At 39.8% G+C, this 14,512-nt stretch overlaps 1 protein-coding gene across 5 annotated transcripts in view; it reads right to left on the bottom strand.

Moving 5' to 3' along the window:
- Nucleotides 1-11,988, bottom strand: part of Senp1 (SUMO specific peptidase 1) — a 69,736-nt gene extending 57,748 nt beyond the window's left edge. The window contains exons 1-6 of one of the 5 annotated variants that reach the window (XM_029567445.1): nucleotides 11,077-11,692; nucleotides 9,016-9,132; nucleotides 7,671-7,718; nucleotides 5,335-5,465; nucleotides 3,527-3,611; nucleotides 2,560-2,601 (exon numbers count right to left, since the gene is read on the bottom strand). In XM_029567445.1, coding sequence (XP_029423305.1) covers nucleotides 2,560-2,601; nucleotides 3,527-3,611; nucleotides 5,335-5,465; nucleotides 7,671-7,674 — 262 coding nt within the window. In that variant the 5' untranslated portion in view covers nucleotides 7,675-7,718; nucleotides 9,016-9,132; nucleotides 11,077-11,692. The other 4 variants (XM_029567444.1, XM_017800178.2, XM_017800180.2 and 1 more) reach the window with 4 other exon arrangements.
- Between the last annotated feature and the right edge of the window lie 2,524 nt (nucleotides 11,989-14,512).

Below are 14,512 nucleotides of genomic sequence, written 5' to 3'. Positions count from 1 at the left end.
TAAAACTAAAAAAAAAAAAAAAAGTGTCAGATAATCACTTACTATGAAGGTAACCATTAATTTTTTACTGTTAACATTAGGATTTATTAGTTATAGTATTAGGACTTTCAATAAACTGACCTACTAAATGTTTGCTTGGTAACCTAATTTAACGTATTTTTCCAAAGATATTGATAAATTCAAAACACAAAAAATTCATTTCTTTCCATCATAATTTATTTATTTTTGGTTGTTGTTTAGGACTAAAATGTTTTAAATTCTTCCACTGTGTTCATGAAACCGAGGATTTTGAAACCTAACCATCACTTAGTAAGTAAAGTGTTGCATTTCCTGCTTTCTAAACAATTCTTTTTTAAAAAGTCAATTCCTCCTAAATAGACATGAGAAACAGATTTTCAAAAGGCTTTAAGAGATAAATGCGATAAAATAATCTGAAGTTCCAAAGCCTATATTCTAAATTTTGGACTTTCCTACGCATTTTCATTCTGGTGGAAGAGAGTGTGGCAAAGCAGTAGATGAACAGCAACAGTGGCCCGGTGGGAAGACTAAGGCAGGCAACCTGACGATCCACACCTAGCCCCATTTGTGGGCTAGGCTAAAGGTGACTATATCCAAAGGAGACAGCAGAGACTAAATTCTTAGGACTTGTGATGAATTAAAATGGGTATAGCAAAGAAAAGAAGTTTTTAAAAGTACATGGTAAAGGTAGTTTTTATTTTTGTTTGGTGCTAGGGATCAAACCCTGGGCATTGTGTATGTATATTAGACATGCATTCTACTTCCAGGCTAGATCCCTAGTCCCCAAAGTAGCTTTAAGAGAAAAAGTATATAGATTCTTTGCTTTATAGATTTAAAATTCTGATTATTAAGAAGCATCTTAGAGCTCTGTGACACACCATGAGCTTGTTTTAATCAGGGACTAGATGAAATCTGAGACAGATTCAAATCCTCCGCTTCAAGCAGTGCAGAGAATGAGTCTAAGAGACAGCTCAGTATTCCCATGTCAGCACAACTTTATTATTCACTGTCACTTTTCTCTAATCACTGTCATGCACACAGAACTATCATGAAATACCTTTAGCTTCCTAAAAATGTTATAAATTCAAGAGACAGATAAACTTTAGTGTAAGATTTTTGGTATGGGGAATAACTTGCAGTATGAAGACAAACACAGGAAAACTGTGACTCTTAAAAATTATATGACTAAGTAGAAATCTAGGACCAAGAATCTGCTCAAATCTTGCCACAGTCCAGAACATGAGATTTCGGGGCTGGGGAGATGACTCAGAGGTTAAGAGCACTGGCTGCTCTTGCAGAGGACCTGGATTCAATTCCCAGCACCCACATGGTGGCTGCGAACCATCCTTAACTCCAGTCTAGGGGATCTGACCTTAGCAGGCACTGCATAACATGGGTGAACTTACCTACATGCAAGGAATACACTCATACACATAAAATAAAAATAACTAACTAAATAAAAAAGAACACAAGGAGACGTGAGGTGATCTCAGATATATTCTTCATCAATATTAAGACTCGATTGAAATCAAAAAGAAAAAGTGTAAAAATGTTTTAAAGTCATGCTACTAATAATGGGTGAAGATGATAAAGGTAAAGTGGATCCAAGACCTAGGAGAAACAACACAGTAAATAAAACACGGGGCCGTTACCCCAAATCATGGAGCTTTAACATCCAACTACATTTTAAAAACTTTGGGATTTCAAAGGATAATCTATTACGCTACATAAAATTCAGAAGAATAATCTAGAACAGCCCTCTGAACATAACCATGGCATATGCAGCAAAGTGAATAAGCATTCATATTTACAGGGACAAGGCAGGACTAAATACAAAAATCTTCAAGCTAGCTCATGTAGGTCTTAATGTCAAATGAGTTATGAAAAAAATGTTTTTTTTACAGCTTTTTGGTTTTTGGAACTGCTCACGAGGGACTGTGGCTGTGCATAAGGATGCCACAGATTAAAAATCAACAGAAAACAAAAAAAATGAGGAACAGTATGTGAATAGACAAAAACTACAAACTTTGAGTTAAAAAGATTTTATGTGTCAAATCATACAAAGTATGCCATGAATGAATACACAAATAAAAACTAGAAGAGGTCAAATAGAGCTGAGTTAAATAAGACTTGGTTTTTAGTTAGGGGGATCAAGTCTAATTTTGTATTCAACTGTTTATTATGAAGCAATCATTTAAAACCCAACGGAAGAATCCTATCCAATGGTAAACTGGCATATTAAATAACAAGCAAACACAGCCTGATTCAAATGTAAATATCGATTTGATTTCATTAACTACTACAAGAGTGATAATGAGCTATCAGATATCAGGCTCTTTGTTCACCAAAAAAGGCCTTTTTAATAATGGCCATAGAGTTACTTTCTGAGTTAATTGTTTTTTCACTACAGAAATTATCCACACATACTATATAGAGGTCCCTGCACATTCCAAGGGGAAATCCACTGCCAGGGTAAAGTACCACACATCTAAATAAATCACATTTAAATATAAAATAAATCTAAAAGAACATCATACTAACGTCTTTTTAGGGGAGGAGCGCTCATCTTGCTGACAAAGAATCCTGAGGAAGCCAAATAATAATAATTATTATGTGCATATTTATTTCATATTTATCATGTTCACCCTTATTAAAAAGATTTCATGTTATGTAGATTAAGCAGTATTCCTATCATTCCTGTACTTGTGGCAACTGGGAATAATGCACAGTGAAAACATCTAAGAAGACCATGGTAATCTTCCTGAGCCAGAATGCCCAGAGGCTAACCAACAAAACCTTAGTTTCCCAAGTCAAGAGGCAGAATACTGCTAGAAGTCTAAACCTGAGGAAGGGGGCAGACAAGGAGGCGGCCAGAGATAGGAATCACTTAGAAAATGCTGACTTCTGTCATGGATCACAAGTCAAACAGGAAAGTCCTTGAATATGCAAGCACATGGCTGTGGCAGGTGCTAGCTGGAAACATGGAGCCAGTATCTCCTGCCCTGATGGGAGGGACAAACTCGGGGGAGAAATAAATTTTCAGGTTCATTGTTGCAAGAAGAGAAATAAACCAGTTGTACGGTTTAAATCAATATGAAACAAATACCTTTTCTATTACACAGCTTTAAAAGAATCAAAGCTGTGTTACCGTCATAAAGGCTGCTAGTAGAAAAGGAGACTAGATTAAAAAAAAAGACCTCTCCTCAAAAAAGCCAATATTTGGTTGAGACTAAATCCAAACTATTATAGCAACCAAATACATATACATAAAAAGCTTATTAAAATGATGTTTAATGGATAAAATGCATTTTCCTTTTGATAATGTCTTTACTTTTTGGTGCTGTTAGAGCTCAAACCCAGGGCTTTCAGCACAGCAGGCAAGTCTATCACCAAACATATTTCCTACCCTCAGCAATGCTTTCACTTTTAGAGCTGGTAAACACAAAATATTTGCCATTACAAAATCTGAAAGATGTCAAGTGACTTGATTACAAGTAACATATCATACCTGGGTAATAATTTGGACTATAAGCTGCACTTCTTGTGGAACATGTAAAAGATCGGTCCAGATTTTCTTGCCTGGAAGGTAAAATCTAAACAAAACAGGGGATTATTTTCTTAAATAATATTTTTTACAATAATGGAGTAAAACATGTATTTTTGTTTTTTAAAAATCACTAAACTGCGTTGTGACATATTTTGCAATTCAATATAATATATATATATATCTACTATATCATAAATAAGCTACATACTAATGAAAACAGACAATCTGATAAAGTTATTCAGATTTAAGGGGAAAAATGAGGTGCTATATGATTTAAAAGAACATTCGTCAGGCCAGCTGTGGTGGTGCACTCAGAAGGCAAAGGCAAGAGGATCTCTGTGAGATGGAAGCCGCCCTGGTTTACAGAGTGAGTTTCAGGCTAGCTGAGGAATAGGGAGACCCTGCCTCAAAGACCCACCCCCCCAAAAAAAATTGCATTTGATATATCCTATCTGAAAATGGGTTGTAACATGTATTACAGAACCTAAGAAAATCAACTTGGTTTTTATTCTTTTGAAAACGTTACAGAGATAATTTTGGGGGAGGGGGTGTCTTTTTGAGACAGGGTCTCCTTGTAGCCCCAGCTGGCCTGGAACTCACTGTGTAAAACAGGTTGGCCTTGAACTCACATAGATCCACCTGCTTCCACCTCTGCCCCTGCTGGGATTAAAGGCGTGCATCACCATGCTGGGCTCACAGAGATAATTCTTAATGAGGAGTGGTGCTGTAGTCCTAATACAAATGTAAAATGTAAATATATGTTCAGTACCTAAATGATTATGAGGGATGAGCACTTCAGATATTTTGTGCCTACCCTGCTATGCTTAAACAGATTTACAAAGCAAAGAATTCTCTCAAATTATAAATGGCTTTCCTGCTGAGCAAGACTGCTTTCTTTTTTCTTAATTCTTTCTTTAAATTGCACCTATTTATGGCCAGGTGTGGTGGTGTGTGCCTTTAATCTCAGCACTCTGGAGGCAGAAGTAGATGGCTTTCCGTGAATTCAAGGCCAGCTTGGTTTATATTGGGAGTTCCAGGACAGCTAGAGCCTCATAGTGAGACCTTGCCTCAAGAGAAAAACATCTGTGTGAGTGTGCATGCACATGTACACGCCAAAGTGTGTGTGTGTGTGTGTAGGTCAGACCACAACTTGAGGGAGTCAGTTCACTCTTTCTATCATGTGGGCCACAGGGATTGAACTCAGATCATCAGGTTTGGCAGAAAACACTTTTACCCACTGAGTCATCTCACCGCCCAAGACTGCTATCTCAACAGTGCTCCCCTTATTTTAATGTGCATATAAATCAGTCAGGCGTCCTTTTAAAATGCAGATTCTGTTTCAGTGGCAGGAGTGATACCTGAGAGTCTACATTTTTACCAGGCTCCCAAGCAAGCTGCTGGTTCTGGGTCAGACCTTGAAAAACTAAGCTTAATAAAATATACTCAAGAGTAGCTGTGTATTTATGCCTCTCCCTCAAGTTAATACTCAGTAATTTGAAAACCCAGTTTAAAAAGAAAAATGATCTATATGTTAATAGTTGTAATATTCAGAGAAATGAGAATTTTCTAAAAGATATCATTCTCAATTCATATATAGTCTGTTTTGTCTTATCTTAAATCAAGCAGAATTCAGAATACTAAAATCATTGATTCTAAAGAGTTCACATAAATACTTGGATTTTTTTTAGTGTAGCATTCAAACTATATCAGATGAAAAACTACAATGAGCAAAATAATCAGTTACTTAAAGGAATAAAATTATTCCTAACCTGCTGGTCAGAAAGTGAAAGCTGGTCCTCTGGAAAACCTGACTGCGACAGGACACGGGATTTGAAGGTGGAATTGTGGTTCATTAGAGTCACTTCTCCAGCATCCATCTTCACCCCATCAGCAATATCATCTAGGGAAAGAGTCCAGGTTACCTCCAGTCATATAACTCTTCAATGTTTTCTCGGAGCCAATCTTTTCACTTCATAAAAATGATTCTCAAAGAATTCTAAAGTCAAATAGAATCCCTTCTTCATAGCTAATCTTTGGCACTAAATCTCAAAATATCACCGTCAGAAGGAGACTATATGCAGAAATTGGTTCATTTGGAATTGTCTGACATCATCTAACAAGTTCAAAACTTATAGACAAATAAAATCTGCTTGACTGAAAGTTTTTTGAAATAGTAAAATTTCCCCCAAAGGAAAGTTTTTTTAGGTATAAGACATTTATACATTAAAAAATGGGACATTGAACACAAAAGCATGCTCTGGGAGTCCCAGCTGCCTGAGCAGCAGAAAGAAGATTATCTGAGCCCTGAAGTTCAGGGTCAGTGTGGACAGCACAGCAAACCCTATCACTATTTTCTTAAGAGGGGATGGGGCACACATAGTGGTGCATACCTTGGGAGGCAGAGGCAGGCAGACCTCTGGGAGATCATGGCTGGCCTGGTCTACATAGTAGTTCCAGCTGGGGCTACAGGGAAACTTTGTCTCAAAAAACAAAACCAACCAAACAAACAAAAACCCCAAACCACACAAACCAACAATAACAAAAGGGGAGTAGGGGGAGCTTCACCATTCAAAAACACTGTTCACATTGCTTTATTTCCTATTTGAACCCAAAAAGGTGCTTTAAAATTTAACCAGGAACTGGGAGATGGCTCAGTGGATAGGAGTACTCACTGTGCAGCTATGAGAACCTGAGTTTGAAATCTCAGCACATACATAAAAAGCTATACATGGCTGCCTGTGCCTGTAACCTCAGCATTGAGAGGTAGACACAGCAGATCCTGGGGGCTTGCCAGCCAGCTAACACAGTGGAAAGCATGAGCTGCTGGTTTAGTATGAGTCCCTGACTTAACAGAATAAGAAAGGCAATGATAAAGACACCCAAAGCCCTCTTCTGGCCTCCATTTATGTGTGCATGGGATCATTCTACACATATGTGTGCATGCACCACACACATCCCCAATACCAAAAATAAATATATAATTAAAAAAACTTTTATCTACTTGAATTTTTTCTGTAAAAATGCAGAATTTATTTATTTATATTCACAACTAAGTATCATCTCAATAACTAGATCCCGGCAGAATCCTAAATTTAGAAACATTTTTTGAGACCTCTTTTTACTGTAAAAGAATTAAAACAGGAACAAACAAGAGTTAAGAGAACTCAGTGACTTACACCAATATCAGCAAGGAGAGAAATGGGAACGGTATGACCAGGTGAGGGAGAAGAAAGACTAAGAAAAAGGGAGGAAGGGGGAGGAAACCAGAACAAAAGCACAGAAAGTAGGTAACACAGATTTAAAAGAAACACATGCCAGGCGCCTTGGTGCATGCCTTTAATCCCAGCATTCAGGAGGCAGAGGCAGGTGGATCTCTGTGAGTTCAAGGCCAGCCTGGTCTACATAGTGAGTTCCAGGTCAGGTGGGGCTACAGGGAGACCCTGTCTCAAAAAGACCAAAAAAAAAAAAAAACACAGAACAAACTCCTACTATTTGGCTACTTCAACTTGTTCCTGAATTAGCTACTCTTCCTGTCCCTATGTGAACCTCCTGTACAGCTATGAAATACGGTGGATGAAATAACGGGAAATGTTCCAATCATTAAATCTCAATTTCACTAGCTACATGAAATAAAAATTACCCCAAATTATTTATCATAAGGAGGCAGTATGACACAGGACTACAGCACAGGGACTGGAAGTGCAGCAATTTAACTGCCCTCTCTCCATGGAAGCACTCCAAGCAGGTCTCTTTACCTGGGTTTCCCTTTCCTTGTTGGTACAATAGCAATAATAATAGTTAGACTTTGTAGATATACTAGGTATCCTTGTAGAGAGCAGGCTGAAACAGTTACATGGATGAACATATTTTAAGTATTCAGAACAGGTATATAGTGTGCATTTGTTTTGTTCAGTACAATGAATGAGAAAATGATCCTAAATGATTCTGTAAACATACTAACCAAAAGAAAATAATGCTTGGTACACAGTATTATATACCGAGGATTATGATCTCTTGTAATATTATTAATATGCATGAAGACACAAATCTAACATGGAAGCACAGTAACTTAAGGACTGAACAGTTACTTTATAGCTAGTCTTACCCATCGCAGGTCTTTTCACATCACTGACTTTACCAAAGATAAAAAATCCTGTAAAAGACACAAAACAGAAATAATACATAGTTAAACATCTAATTCATATATTACAGAACAAGAAGCTATACAGAAGAGACACACATGTTCTTAGGGGAGAAAAATGATAGACTATTGATTTATTAAGAAGGTGAAAAATAAAATTGATCTGAGGTACTGTCAAATATTGCTGCAAACTGCACTGCACTAAACAACAACGACAGACAAACCACAGAATGCGGAGTATTAAAGCAGGAGGTAAGATGGGAGCACCAACCCCAGGAGACCAAGTAATATGCATAAAATCATACAGTTAGTGACTGCAATGAAATTACAAGCTAGAAATTCTTCCTAATCCCCTGCTTTTTCTATTATCCCATAAAAATATTTTTTCTAAGCAAGTGATAGCTTCGTGATGATCTTACTTTTAAAAGTTCTCTTCCATTGATCTTATTCAGTGGCCAAAATAAAGCCACAGATTTACTGAGGACAATCAAGGAAAACTTTCAGCTGTACAAAGTACTCCCTCACCCCCTCATCGCATCCATCAATGCTAAAAATGTCGAAATACAACTCAGTGGTAAACCCTTGTCTAGCATGTGCAAGGCCCCGTGTTCAAGCCCTGGGACTGAACCAACTAGCAAAGCAAAATAAAACAAAATCCGTTTACCAAACCCCCTTTTCTTATACACTAGTACTTGTTCTCCCTCGGCAGCAGGGGATGTTCTGAGCCCCCAGTATATGCCTGAAACTGGAGATGGTAGTGAGTCTTATATATATTAAGTCTTTTCCTACATACATGTATCTAAGAACATTTATAAATTAGGCTAAGGGATTAACACCACCAATAAAAAGTAGAATGTTGTATGAATGTGGTCTGTCAAAATATAGAATTTTTCATGTATTTTCAAACTACAGTTGACAGTAACTGTAATTGCAGAAAGTGAATTTACAGATAGGAGACTTTCTTTTCTTTTCCGATACATCCTCTTTTCCCAGAAGGGGGTGGGTAGTTAAGAGTCCAACTGCTTGGTCTCAATTAACATAACCTTGGCACACACGCTTTCTGTCAGGCTTCCGAGGAGAGGAAACTCGGGTTGGTAATAGTCTCACCTGTATCTATACTGATAATCTTATCACCGTATTTTTTAAAAGAATGAGCACTTCATTAAGTCCACAGCACTCCTAAGGTCTCAAAATACTGACTGGTGTTAACAGGCATTCTCTGTGGTCACAATAATGAAGAGCACACAGAAGGAAGGCTGCCTGAGCTTTTCTCAAAATTACTACAGACAAAGCAGAACTCTCTGATTACCTGGGCTCGCCAAGGAGGATTCCCAGAGGGTTTTGAAGCCTCAGATTTAGGTTTCAATATTCTAAAGGCTACTCTTCACCTTCTCTCTTCTTTTAATAGGGCAGAACTCCTCAGTTCCTTGATTAAGGTGGGAAAAATTCCTTAAATCCTAACATCCCCTGTCCTCACTGGTGCCCCCCCCCCTTATTTTTAAAGAATGCCAATTTAAAAGTCTGGTATCCAGTACTTGGGAGGCTGAAGCTGAAGGATCTCAAGTTTGAGGCTACCCTGGGCTATACAGCAAAATGCTGCAATAAATAAATAAATAAATAAATAAATAAATAATCTGGTACCCAGTGGAGCAATTCCAGTTAATATCCTTTTCATTTTACTGAGAGAGATGTCTAAGGGAAAAACAAGCTAGAAATATAAGAATTCAAAGAAGTTCAATGACTTCCATGAAATCACACAGATGGGGCAAAGGAAGAACCCAAGTATTCCAAAACTTCAACAGAGACCCATTTTAAGCATAACACAACTTCACATCCACTCACACATCCTCATTCAAAGATTTCTATAGGCCATGAAGAATAATCTCCAGTGAGCTCTGGGTAGTCCTCGCTGATGTGTACGTTTAGATAAGCGAGGTTGCACATTTACCCTTTTACATCTAGCTGCTCTGTTGTGCTTACAAGACTTTCTTTAGCACTTACACTGGGAGAAGAGATTTAAAAAACAACAACAAAATTCTGCATGAAGTGCTAGATCAGGAACCTTAGACGCCACCAAATTCTAGCAAAGATGACAATTTTTTCTTTTAAGGAACAAATTCTAATAATTGATCCTTAGCAATATATCAGTCATTTAATTTACTGAATGACCATAATAAGCAATTGCTTACTAATACAAATCAGGGTAGTAGCTAAGCACAAATGGAAATCTGAAAAAAAAAATGATGAAGTCTTGATTGCAACAGAATGTGGTAAAATATAACACAGGCTTACAGAGTAAGAAGTGATTGTAAAAATTAACGTTTAGGGAGACGATGAAGCTACTAGAAAATATATTTTGAGAAGAAGATCTATACAGTTAGTTGTATCCAGGATCAAGATGTGGAGAAAACAACTGACAATATGAGAAGTGATTATGTGAAAACTCTACTGTGAGTTTTGGAAAACAATTTCACATATGACACAACTTTTACAGTATCATTGTATGTTCAGGTTCCCCCCACCATAGTATTTTACATGTAATATCTCCCTAATTAGACTCTAGTATCCTCAGAACCTTAATATTCTGCATCTCTAACAGTATTTAACTTCTTTACATGCCTACATTTATCGTACTAAATGTGGGGTACTGGGTACAAAGATGAAGAGCTAGCCTTTGACACTAAGAAGCTGACTCTCTAAGAGAAGACAGATCTACAGATACAGCACTACAATAAAGCTGGTACAACTGGTAAGAGAAATGGAAGTCACCGGAAGAAAAGAATTACATCACCTTGGCCACAAGCGGTAGAACCTGTTTGTATACCCATCCACTCGCTCTAAGACTTGGTATTAGGATAAACCACTTTTGAAGTCAGGAAAATGAACGAAATCAGGGAACAATGAAGGACGCTTTCTAAAAGGGACCAACGGTGGGCAATCTAACTGGAAGGTTAAGATTCTTTAAGGTGCCAAGTGCACTTCAAAGGCAGTGCAATCCACACATCAGCTGGAGTCCTTAATAAAAATGAGCTTTATGAAGAATACCTGTATGCCATTTACTTCATCCAGAACGTCCAATTACAACCCAAATCCCAAGTCAAATAGTTGGCAGACTATAAAAGGCTTCTATAGAAATTGACGAGAATCACCACCCTCGTGTTATACAGTCAGTATAACGCGAACTAAAGGATTGTAACAAGTCTCACTTGAAAGTGATAAAGGAGCAAGTTACTGCCAACACGACAGGAAAACACACTGTAGAGACACTGATAAACAGAAATCGCCAGGCTCAAGACAAGGGAAACCGGGCACACATCCAGAAAGACCACGTTGGGGGTCTACGAAGAAAGAGACGGGTCAAGACAATTACCAGGAGGCGATGCGCCAGGTAAGCAAACTGTGGCAGTGAGGGGGCTTTTCATAACCTGTGCAGGAGCTCCAGACGGTTCTTTCTGGTGGTGGCACTAGCGATATCCCATCTCGGGGAAATACCACAGGGTAAAGAGTTGGCGAATTGTTTACGTGAGACACACAAGCAGAGAGAGAGAATTCAGGTCTCAAGGAAGACGAGACGGGAAGCAGGCGCGATAGAAAGCGAGCTCCCAGGGGAACACCGCTCTCCCCGGAGAGAGGACCCTGCTCTGGCGGGAAACTCCCGGAACCCCAAACCCGCCTCGTCTCCGCAGGAAAGTGGAGCCGGGCGCCGAGACCCGCCTACGGTAACCGGAGGGACAGGGTTTCTCCGCGGCTCTAGAGAAAGAGGCCCAAGGCGGCGGCCTCAGCAAGCCCCACTACCAGCCCGGGGCCAGACAGCCGCCGCAGAGCGGCAGGGGGAGTGGAGGTGGTCCCAGGGGGCGGGGCGGAAGAAAAGGCGCTGTGCCCACAGCGGTCCCCGTTTCCGCTCAGCCCAGCGGAGGCCGGCAGGCCCGGTCAGACGCAGCCTCCCGGCCCAGTCTCCCTCCATCCTCACCCCTCCCCCAGTTTCCCGCCGCCACTCACCGAACCGGAACCGGCTGCTAGGCAAAGGAGTTTCCGGCCGGGCGCGGAACGCAAAACCCGGGAACCTCCGTGAACCGGAACCGCCTTTACACCACCGGAAGACCGCTTGGCGGCCGCTGAAGAGGAAGGGGGTGGGGCGAGAGGTCAAAGAGCAGAGTTACGGGCCCGTGGAACGCCCGCGCGAGTGGCGAGGCCTGAGAAGCCCAGGGAGCTTTTGGCGCTGTAGTCCTCCCCCATTGCCCTTTCAGACCGGGCTTTTTCTCTTCCTCGTACTTGAAATACTGTTAGTGCGCCCTCCGTCCTTTGCTGTTCTGTGTCCCTCGGCCCCCTTGCCCGCTGCCTTCTGGTTCCGCACGGCGATTTTTTGCTGATACTCAGGTTTCCATGGCAGCTTTTTTCTGTGGCCCTAGATGTTCGGGAGCCCGTGTCTTCCTTGACGAATGAGAATTTGAGCTCTTACTCAGTTTCAGACTGCATTGTATCTTACTGAGAACTAATCTGCATCACATCATGCTTTACTCATCCCAAGAGGGAGAGTTGGGGGGAGGGGGCGTTTGGTTCGAGACGTGGGACCAGGAGGAAAAATCTTTGGAGACACCTTTGATTAAACTGTTGACAACATAGAGAATCTTCGTAGCTGGAGGAGTTTGAAAAAGTGGTCTCTAGTGGGGCTCATCAAAGATCTTGAATATGTTACCGTGCTGAACTTTTTAAAGAGAAAACAAGGGGACTAAGTATGTTCGTTCATTTAGAATATTTATCAAGCCCCTCAATTTAACTGGCCTCTGGTCCAGACTATGGAGAAGCCTTGAAGAACTGCTTAATAGGTATTGTAAGCCGGGTGGCGCACGCCTTTAGTCCCAGCACTCGAGAGGCAGGGGCAGACGGATCTCTCAGTTCTAACACCTGGTCTTAGTGAATTCCGGGCCTCTAAGGCTTGCTTAGTTCAGGGGATCCTGCCTTGTCGAATATATAAAAGATGACTTGTTTCACCATATATATTGCTATTTTTATATTGCTAAGTCCTAAAACCCATTACTAGTGACTATACCTTGACCGTGTCAATTATTGATACCTTAATTATTCCACAGATCTATTTGTTTGGATTAAACTCTGTCTTTATTTCTAGGAAATAGCCATGTGTAAAGATGAATTTAATCTGAAATTTTTCATGTGTGTGATTCAGTCCCACCAGGTAGTCAGGACTTCTCAAAGAACAGGTACCATTGACTCCTGATCATACTACAGTGAGAGGGAATGAGTTCTCACCGAGATCCTCAACAAGATGTGAGCTTCTAGTGTAATTATAGAATGTAGGGGTCAACTGACCTGTTCTATTCCTACCATGAAAAATACTTGTCACCGTTGAGTCTTTTCTTTGAACAAGTTTAAGTGAGATGTTATCTGTAGGCAAAGAAGATTTGGGAATTGAGTGGGAGCAAGATTTATAGGCCATGGGATGACACTGATTTCTTTTTAATTTATGGATTATTCGGGCTCATTTGTGGGAGTCCTTTTTGTCACTGCAGTTGACACCCCCCAGACATGTAAACCAGGCCCCAAAGAAAAATGGTCTTCTACCTTATTCTCATTATATGTAGTAATAAGTTCTGCTTTGCCTCTGTTTATAACAAGGAAGTATACTCTTTGGAAGGTAAAATGGTTAGTGAGAATAGCCATCACTTCTCTTAATTTTTTCACTGTATTTATGATAAAGTTTTGGGCAACTGAGATTTTTAGGGAAAGTGAAAGAGGCAGGAGAGGTCCCTTCCTTGAATCCTACCTTAAGGGTGACCTATTGCTTCTCAGCTGGGGAAGTGTCAACTTCCAGCATGCTCATACCAAAGCTACAAGCAAAGACTGACCTTTTGAAGAGGCTAGGAATTGTGGATGATCCAAACACTGTGGGAAACATACCTATTCTCAAAACTGGTGAGGCATGTGGGTAAACAGTGGGGAGGGATGTGAAGAGAAAATGAAAATGAAAAATTTATTCATGGTATCATAAATCGCAGGAGGCCAAAGTTGAAATGTGAGTCACAAGAAAGAGAGAGAGAGAGAGAGAGAGAGAGAGAGAGAGTGTGTGTGTGTGAGAGAGAGAGAGAAAGGAAAGAAAGAGAGAGAGAAAGACTATTTATATGAAGAATAGCCAAATCTGATTTACTCAATATTTGTATTAGGCAGTTTTTCTGTTGCTGTAACAAAATACTCGATGCTGGATAATGTATGAAGCAAAGAGATTTATTCACAGTTTAGGAGGCTAAAAGCTGGAGATTGGACATGTCCATTTCTTTAACCAATGCTGAGTGAGGATTCCCTTGGTTGTGCCACATCGTGGCAGGAACATAAGGGAGAAGGAGAGATCCCATGGTGAAACAGGAAACCAGATAGTCAGGAGGGGCCACTTTGCCTATTTTATAACAACCTTCTTTCACAGGAACTAATTGGGGCCCAAAGGACCCAATTCCTTCCCAGGTCCATACCTCCAACAACTTAGTTACCTCCCACTAGACTCCATTCCTAAAGGTTCCACCACCTCTTAACCTTGCCATAGTGAATACCAAGTTTCCAACACTTGAAACTTTGGGAGATACACTCAAACTATTTCCAAACCATAGCAATATTAAGTCAATTGGCTCCCTTATAATAATAAGCTACTTAATCTGGTTTCCCTATTGTCAGTAAAAATGTGAAACTTAAACTAACGGATTAAATTAAAGCGTTATTATGTTACAAAATGATTCCAAAGACTGTAAAATTTACCTTGGAAATTATTTAATAACATTTTCTCTTGTGTATTTTAATAA

This window comes from Nannospalax galili, unplaced genomic scaffold, assembly GCF_000622305.1.
Source record: "Nannospalax galili isolate Female #2095 unplaced genomic scaffold, S.galili_v1.0 scaffold841, whole genome shotgun sequence".
NCBI lineage: Eukaryota > Metazoa > Chordata > Mammalia > Rodentia > Spalacidae > Nannospalax > Nannospalax galili.
The sequence above is the reverse complement of the archived record's forward strand: the minus strand, read 5'-3'. Positions and strand labels throughout refer to the sequence as shown.